The sequence below is a fragment of the Neomonachus schauinslandi genome, chromosome 3 (assembly GCF_002201575.2).
Source record: "Neomonachus schauinslandi chromosome 3, ASM220157v2, whole genome shotgun sequence".
Taxonomy (NCBI): Eukaryota; Metazoa; Chordata; class Mammalia; order Carnivora; family Phocidae; genus Neomonachus; species Neomonachus schauinslandi.
The window spans coordinates 36,368,199-36,377,801 of NC_058405.1; the positions used below are offsets into that span (position 1 = coordinate 36,368,199).

Below are 9,603 nucleotides of genomic sequence, written 5' to 3' on the forward strand. Positions count from 1 at the left end.
CTCATTTTAAATAATATTCACTTGTTTTAAGTGATATTTTCTAGTAATGTACATACATATGTGTCATTAAAATAAAACAAAGATAAACAAAAACAAAAAATACAGGCACCATCATAAGGCATGATCATTCAAATTGGATCATAATTAATCATTTAAATGCTTTTGTTGAATGTTATTATTTGGAGGCAACTTATTTGACATTCTAGAAGGGCTGTCAAAAGGAAAAGAATCAGAATTCACTTTTCCTGGATAAGCACACATCTAACTCTGTTTAGAAGACAATTACTAAAAGGGAAAAGTCCTCAACCAAGAAAATGCTTGGGTCTAAATCCAATTTTGTTTATTGCTTAAATGTTTGAGTTATAGGAACTTTCAGTGTGGCATATTTAATATCCATGTTGGATTTAATAATTATGTAAAGAGTGTTGTACTTGTGTATAGTTATAAATGCTTGAGCATCCTCCAGATTTTTAGTATCCCAATTGATCTTTTTTGCTAAGGTTGTGTCAGGGTATTATGGCAATAATATGAACACTCATTTGAAAGATCCTGATTGACTAAAATGACAGTTCAACTTAATTAAATAGGATTAGAATAATTGAATTGATTTTGTCTTTAAAACAAAATGTAATGTGATTATTAAAATTCTTTTTAAAAGGTGATGGGTATTAAAGAGGGCACATGCTGAGTGGAGCACTGGGTGTTATACGCAAACAATGAATCATGGAACACTACATCAAAAACTAATGATGTAATGTATGGTGATTAACATAACATAATAAAATAAAAAAAGTGATCTTTATTATGTCAATGTCCTCTTCCTTATAAACTTGGTTATCTTAAATCTTAATTTGACTTACAAGTCCATTATTTTTTTTTAAAGATTTTATTTACTTATTTGACAGAGAGAGACACAGCGAGAGAGGGAACACAAGCAGGGGGAGTGGGAGAGGGAGAAGCAGGCTTCCCGCGGAGCAGGGAGCCCGATGTGGGGCTCCATCCCAGCACCCTGGGATCATGACCTGAGCTGAAGGCAGACGCTTAACGACTAAGCCACCCAGGTGCCCCGTACAAGTCAATATTAATTATGACTGGCTAAACAATCTTTTTTGTTAGCTCTTCCGGCCAGTTGCAAGGAACCTAATTCTTCCATATATGCTAATACTTGGCATTGGACCCAGTATACAGTAAGTGCTCAGTTAATTTTTTTTTAAATTTTGAATAGTGGGTAAATAAATTAATGAGTACAGTATTTCAAAAGGCATAATTTTTCAAGGATTTTTTCTAATATGAAAAGCTAAGTCATGATGTCTTAGTAAATTGATTCTTTTCTTTCCTTCTCTCCTTTCTTTTTCTTTTCTTCCTTCATTCTTTTCTTTCTTTTTTTCCTTTCTTTCTTTCTTTCTTTCTTTCTTTCTTTCTTTCTTTCTTTCTTTCTTTTTCTTTCTTCTTTCTTTCTTTCTTCCTTCCTTCCTTCCTTCCTTCCTTCCTTCCTTCTTTCTTCCTCTGTCTTTTCCTTTCCTTTTCTCCTTCCTTTATTACTTCATTTTTCCTTCCTCCTCCTTCCCTTCTTCTTTCCCACTAACAGTATAGTAATAATAATTAGTAAATAAATACTAAAGTTTAAGAATATAATCAATCAGGGCGCCTGGGTGGCTCAGTCGTTAAGCGTCTGCCTTCGGCTCAGGTCATGATCCCAGGGTCCTGGGATCGAGTCCCACATCGGGCTCCCTGCTCCGCGGGAAGCCTGCTTCTCCCTCTCCCACTCCCCCTGCTTGTGTTCCTACTCTCGCTATGTCTCTCTCTGTCAAATAAATAAATAAAAAATCTTTAAAAAAAAAAAAAAAAAAGAATATAATCAATCATCTTCAATCATTTCACTTTAACATAATTTCAGGCATACTCTATTTTCTAAATCCTATATATTTTACTTGGTAATTTAAATGAATTATGTTTAAATATGTTCCTCAACAAGAGTGATTATTGTATACAGATTGGTAAGTATAAAAAAGTAGCTATTTTAAATAAAAGCTTACAACAGTGTTTTCAGCACACAAAATATTACTACAAGACTACCAAAGACTAAGAAAATGTACTAAATATCACTACCAGACTAACTATATTAGTCATCATTTGCTAAATATGCCTTAATATTTTAATTCATGTTCCTTTATAATAAAACTCAATTTTACATCTCTTTTGGATCACATAAATTACTGACCTTTAAATAGACAACTTTTAAGCTGTATAATAGTTAATAGCAGTATCGCAGAATAAAAGGGGAATACAAAATGGAATTTCAGAATACCAACAAAAATGAATTTTATATTACAGTTTTTGAATGATTACAGATGTTAATTAGTGAAGAATATATACATATAACAGATTGGTATTATTTTTGTTATTTTGTTATTTTAATTAAATTAAAATTTATATCAAGTTAGAAAATCTATGAAGCATCAATTTCTATAGAAATCATTTAATTATATGTATCTGAAATTTCTACATTACCTCTGATGGACAGTTTTCTCTGTCCTGTTTGTGATGTGTAATTTCATACACTGTTTTCTTCCCTGAGGGAAATACTTACTTGATTCAGTTCTTGGATAAAAATGATCTGTACCATTGTTTGCTTTAAAGGGCTTTTTTTCTTTTTCTTTCTTTCTTTCTTTCTTTTCTTTCTTTCTTTCTTTCTTTCTTTCTTTCTTTCTTTCTTTCTTTCTTTCTTTCTTTCTTAACACTGAATACTGAAAGAAAAATCAAGGCACTGGGGATTGCACTCCAGCTGTTGTGGCATAAATCAATATTTAAAATGCACAACGGTGATTTTTCTTCCCCTAAAAGTGGAAAAAAAAATGTGTGCTTAATTTCTTGTTTTATTAAAATGTCCGACTTTGTCTAGGAAGGACTTCATATTTATCTTTGGTTTCTATTTAAGTTTACTGCTCAACAACAGGGTAACAGAACAGTAATATAACTGCACTTTAATATTTGATTTCTGAGCCCTTTTGGGGGTTGCTGAAGCTGTGAATTTCATGAATGGACAACAACCACATTCCTGGTGGGCTTGGGGACCTTGCTGCTTCTCTGACCCCCTTTGCCTTCAGCAAAGGTGACTGGGTTCTATTTTAATGGCTCATTAATGGAAAAGATGAAAAATGTCCAAGTAGTCATAGCTAGAAAGGCATCATAATCCTCCTCTTTCTAAAGATAGGTATAAAGGAAAACACATCTTCCCTTCTTCAAACAGATTTTTGAAGGATAGTAGCCCTGGGATATATTTGTTCATTGCCTAAACTCTTCTATGCATTCAATATCATGATTTATGCACCGGAAGGTTTGCCTTGAAATTCTCTTTTATCATTTTATTCCACTGCTTGGTTTACCCCGAGAACAGCTTTCATTCTAAGGCTACACACCAAATGCACTGATTTTGCAAAAGAAGTCCCTGCGCTCAGATGCCCATCTTAAAATTTCTACTGTGTGAGCCTCTAGCCCCCAGGGTGAAGCGCTGCCTGAGTGTATTAATGGCAGAATCACAATGTAAGTGTCAGAATGGTGGCATTATCACACTTTGACGCCAGCACCACTGTTTCTTCTGTATCTCACTACAGAGAAACTAAGGCTAAAGGTTAAAGGATGCGGTTTATTAAATAATTCAAGCCATTAACCTGCAACCTGCAAACCGATGGCAACCTATTAAGTTTACGCTGCCATGATTCATGTTTGGTGTTTACTGATGCTAAAGCATAATGCCTGTTTGCTTTTCTTTTATTGCTACACAGTAATGTAGTGAGGAAGGGGGATGAAAAAAGGTGACAGGACCTAGCAAGGGGACAATAAGAGCAGCAGACTCACTTGCATAAAGAAGATTGAAGCCTTCCCTCCCTCCCTCCATCTCTCCGTATAGGCCCCAGTGCACATCTGCGTCACTTGCAGGGGAGGAGGAGGCGCTGAGGCAGAGAGAAAATTGTACTGTGAGGACCTTGACAGCTTCACGGGCGGGCTTTTCCTTTTGCCTCCCTATATTTTCTGGAATATTTGTTCTTCTCTTTTACAAACTGACTCTGTAAAACCACCCCTTCTCGCCTCGCAGAAGGCATCTGACTTTCTCAAAGATACCCGGCAGGCTCTCAGAGCATCCTCGGAGAGGCCAGGGACAGGGGCGCAGGTGCACCGAGAAGACTAGGGGGTGCGCTTCTTCTTGACTTGGGGCTCTCTCTCTCTCTCTCTCTCTGCGCTCTCCAGACACTGAACTCTGAGCTGCAAGGACAGGAGAGCCGACACCTTCCCGACTGAGGCTCTGTCACGGGTGCATCCCAGGGAGGTGTATCCTGCTGCCGCCGCCTCCCGAGCTTCGGAGCGCGCAGACCTCCAGTCTTCGCGCCCCTCCATCACCAGGGTCGTCCCTCCCTGCCGTAACCACGGGGCCCCCGCGCGCGGATCGAGGAATCTCTGCCCTCGGCGTCCGGCTCCTGCCTCTGCTCTCGGCCGGTGGGCTCCCCACGCGCGGGTCCTTCCGGACCTGACCGCAGCTGAGCCGCGCGGCTCTGCCGTCCGCGCTCTGGTGGTTGCCTAGCAGGGCGCGCAGCCCGCCTCGCCGCGTGTGCTCCCGGGGTGCAGAGGGCGCAGTGCTCCTCCTCCGACCCCGGGCTCTGCTGGCCTCCCCCACCAGCTGGCCCGTCTACTTCCGCGCCAGCTGAGGTCTCTTTGCCTTCTTGCGTCAAGCATGTCAGGCTCTGGGCGAAAAGACTTCGATGTGAAGCACATCCTGCGACTCCGCTGGAAACTCTTCAGCCACCCGTCGCCAGCCCCTGGCGGCCCGGCTGGGGGCGGCTGCCTGCAACAGGACGGCAGCGGCAGCTTCGAGCACTGGGGACCCAGCCAGAGACGCCTGCTCAAAAGCCAAGAGAAGGGCAGCGTGAGCACTTTCTGGAAGAAGACTTCCTCTTCCTCCTCTTCTTCGTCGTCCTCACCGCCCTCTTCCTCCTCTTCCTTTAACCCACTGAATGGCACCCTGCTGCCAGTGGCCACAAGGCTGCAGCAAGGGGCACCGGGGCAGGGCACCCAACAGCCAGCCAGGACTCTCTTCTACGTGGAGTCTCTAGAGGAAGAGGAGGTGCCAGGCATGGACTTTCCTGGACCACACGATAAAGGGCTGGTCCTGCAAGAGCTCAAAGTGGAGCCGGCCAACTCAAGCCAGGCAACAGGTGAAGGATGTGGACACAGGTACAGTAAGTCCCCACGGGGCATCTAGCATCTCCCAATTTCCACTCGCTTCCCCTCAAACCCCCCCCCCCCGCCCTCCCGTGTGCTTTGGTAGTTACTAAGCCTAAAACGTTTCAGGTTGAAAATTTTGATTGAGAGATGCCAGCTTGGTTTTTCTTTTCTTTTCTTTTTTTTTTTTAAAAGATTTTATTTATTTATTTGAGAGAGAGAGAATGAGAGAGAGCAAGCACATGAGAGGGGGGAGGGTCAGAGGGAGAAGCAGACTCCCCGCCGAGCAGGGAGCCCGATGCGGGACTCGATCCCGGGACTCCAGGATCATGACCTGAGCCGAAGGCAGTCGCTTAACCAACTGAGCCACCCAGGCACCCAAGCTTGGTTTTTCTTACCCAAGTTGTAATCTCACTAAAAGTTTGCTAATTAATTTTTACTGGCTCATTCATATATTTTTTTTTCTTTTTGTAAGGTTTCAGAGTTGTAATCACAATATGCATTTTGGTAAATCTCTAAGTGGAGCAGTTCTCATATTTCTGAGATGATGGTATTCTTCTGTCATCTTCTGTCATTATATCACATCAATCCTCCAGTTATCTGATGTGAGGTGAAACTTGCTTTAAACACCATTCAGAAGGATCTCCTGTATGGGCCTAGAAACTGACTTAGTGTGTTATCCAGGATCCCTGTGTCTTGAATCTGTATTTCAGGACGAATGAGGTGGGCAAATGAGGCCATTGGACAGCAGTATTTTCTCTCTTTTTTTCTTGTCTGAAATACAGTGTTGTTATTCTCTATCCTAACCTCCCTTTTTTTTATCCTACTTCATGTTCACTTTTGCCTCGTTCAAAGTCTTAGAATTAAACTGTTGCTGAGCCCCTTTGCATTCAGCTCTCCTGATTTGTTGGCTAAGTATGGGATTGTATATCTTTAGGAAGTGGGTCAACATTTGTGTTTTGTATATTTCTACTATTACATTCTTTGAGTAGAGTTCTACTTTCAAGACTTGAAAGACACATAAAACTTCTGAGTTTCACATTTTTAGAGAATTGACTCATTATTCTGCACTAGATCATTACTACTTTTGGCAGATAGTGAGGATATGAAAAGATTTGCATTTAAATTCATATGATATCAGAATACATTATTGAAGAAACACAGGGACCAGAGGAAAATGATAATGAATATGTTAATAAAATTCAATTACCTCTCAATAACAAATTAGAAACAGAAATAACTTTTTAAACTTCTGGTTGATTGAATCAGCTTCTTATAAAGTTGATTAAGTCACAAAAGGAATGCACAGAGCAAAATAATACTGTAGGTGCTCTTCAATGATGTTGACAAATGTGAAGTTAAAGAGATAAAAAATCATCCTTAAAATTTTCAATTATGAGGATAATATGGATTTGAATTTGAATTTCAAGAGCCTTGAACATAGTCTAATATATGAAGACACTTCCTATAATGTAATACTATTAAAGAGGGAGAAGTTTAATTTAAAATTTACAAGTATGACAAAGTTTTGTTCCATATACAGCAGACCTAAATACAAGTTTATCTATTATTCAATTAAGTAAGATATTTTACCAAAATGGTTATAACTTGGGTGCCATTAGTACCATAAAGTAATTTGATTTATGTATCATCACTTATTATAATTTTAGAACTTTTATCAGTAAAATATGTTGAGCTTTACCCCCTTTAATGTAGAAAATATAAACCTCTTTTTTTCCAGTTTTCAGAAATCATAAGCACTTAACAATTCAACTTATATATTTAAAAGAAATCAGTTTAGGTTAAATATTTACTAATTACTATATTGAAATTAATATTTTTGTGACTCAAACAGTCCCGAAAAAATAGATTTTTTTTTCAATTTTGTAAAGTCTTCCAATCAGCTTAAAATATGTAACCTGAAATATTAATGTTAGATAATTTTTAAAAATTTGTTTTATAACAAATACATTTAAGTAAATGAGGCATATTTGTCATCAGTAATTTCTGAAGATTTTCATGTAAGTTGAAGATTTTGAAAATACGGAATATTGCCTTAAGAAATTACAATAAATAAAAAATAAAACTAATAACTAATATGGCTCAGGGACAAAACACCCATCAGGTGTGACTTCTGGTCCCTCACTTTTGAATATGAATCAGTGTATTTATTCACAAAGAATCGTAAGTGAAAAGAATTCTGAAAATAAGCAAGCATCATTAAAACCATCTTTGCTATTGGAATGAGGGGGTCCTATGAGTTCTTACATGTATAAAATATTGAAAATCAGGTCTAATTTGATTTTAAAATTCTTATTAAGACTTAAATCCTTTAGATAAATTTAAAGTTCTCACTGGACAAATCAGTTAGCACTGATAATGTGGATTTCATGAGTTCCCAAACCTTCATGGAGCATTGGTTCTGTGCTCATGATTGATCGAAACCATGCTACTAAACTTGATAGTCACTATATATAGATATTACATATATATTACAATTATAAATGTATAAATTTTAATATGTGGTAAGTATAGGTTTCACTTTTCAGAAGAGACAGCATTTCTAGAGTTAAGTACTGAATGAAAAATAATATGTAAAATAGTCAGTAATGTGGATTTACTTTTGTTTCTATCACAGCACATGCAGGGACTCTACATAGTGTTTATAATGATAAATGAGTGCATAAACTATCTAAATCTTGCATGATAATTTTGATTACATGGGTCATTATTATATCACCATATTGTGATGTCACATTTGATATTTAGCATTTTGTTTTATCAGTTCTGACTTATATGCAAAATTAATCTTCTCATCTAAAACAAGAGTTGGCCCCTTTCTTTTCTTTTCATTTTCTGATCTTTTTATTCATCTGGTCCCATGCTAGTTAGGAACATTGTTTTAGACAAGTATAAGTAGCTCGGTTGGTTTAACTTACTGTTCAAACAGCTGCTGGAGGATGCTCAGGGGAAAACTGCCCATAATCTCAGAAATTCTGGAAAGGTCAAACTCTAATGGAGTTTAAGCATAAAGGTAGCAAGAAGACACTGGTAAACTAATTGATTGCCTAAACCCAGCCTTTATCTTATCCCAACCTACTAGGCATACATAAACAGAGCTCAGTATTCTAATACTTTATTACACCGTTAAGAATTCTAATGTACAGTAATAGGCTCCTGACCTATGTTATTAAGTCATTTGTTTTTTCTACTTAGTTCTGAACTTTTGTTGGAAAGTTTATAATTTCCTAGCTCTTCAGATTATCATACATTTTTGGTGTGGATATTTTTATCCAAAATTCTATACGTAGTGAACTAAGAACCAAACAGAAATATTTATATTCTTGCAGTTTGTAGTAAGGTGAGTGGAAAGGGAGATGCCATGTTCAGCTGCTTGCTTTTTTAGTCTTCTCAGTTCTCACACAATGCAGTCATCGGATTCCACAGTTTCGGCTGCTGTCCATAAACTGTATTTCTAAATTTGCATCTCAAAATCTGGACCGCCCCACTTCCAACCCTCTCCCCCCTCCCCCACCCGGTCTCAGACACCCACCTCTCTGCTTGACCTCTCTTGTGGATATTGCAGACACAGTATAAATAAAACACGTACAAAACTGAGCTCATAATCTCCCCCTCTCTCTTGCTCAGTTTCCTTCTTTATCTCAGAGAACAGCTCTCCATGCATTAGGTTGTGCAAGCCAAAAATCCAGAATCATATTAGCCAACGTCCTCTTCCACATCGTTTTCAATATTCCACCAAGTCCTGACACTTTTATTTCAAAAATTTCCCTCTTTGGGGAGCCTGGGTGGCCCAGTTGGTTAAGCGTCTGACTCTTGATTTCAGCTCAGGTCATGATCTTAGGATCCTGGGATTGAGCCCTGTATTGGGCTCCACCCTCAGTGGGGAGTCTGCTTGAGGATTTTCTCTCCTTCCCTCTCCTTCTTTCCCTCCCCCACTCTGTCTGTCTGTCTGTCTCTCAAATAAATAAAATAAATCTTAAAAAAAAAATTTCCCTCCTCTATCTGTCCAGTATCCCTCCATCTCTCCATTGTCTGTACCTAATTCTAAGATACTGTCCCCTTTCAACTCAACTTCTACCACTGCCATCTGCAGTGTCTTCCCTCATTAATTTTGCCACCTCTAATCCATTCTCCATAGTGGGGTGAATGAAAATTATAAAATGAAAATCTGAAATACTTTGCCACATCCCTGGCTCTCCTTTTTTTTTTTTTTTAAATTTTATTATGTTACGTTAGTCACAGTACAATACATCTTTAGTTTTTGATGTGGTGATCCACGATCCATTGTTTTTGTATAACACCCAGTGCTCCATGCAGTATGTGCCCTCCTTAATACCCATCACCGGGCTAACCAATTCCCCCTCC

At 38.6% G+C, this 9,603-nt stretch overlaps 1 protein-coding gene across 2 annotated transcripts in view; it reads left to right on the plus strand.

Annotated features, from left to right (window-relative positions):
* Nucleotides 1–4,729: 4,729 nt before the first annotated feature.
* Nucleotides 4,730–9,603, plus strand: part of KLHL1 (kelch like family member 1) — a 352,516-nt gene continuing 347,642 nt past the window's right edge. For both annotated transcript variants that reach the window (XM_021697925.1, XM_021697926.1), the window contains exon 1: nt 4,730–5,229. In XM_021697925.1, the coding sequence (XP_021553600.1) occupies nt 4,730–5,229 (500 nt within the window). The remainder of the gene's footprint in view (nt 5,230–9,603) is intronic.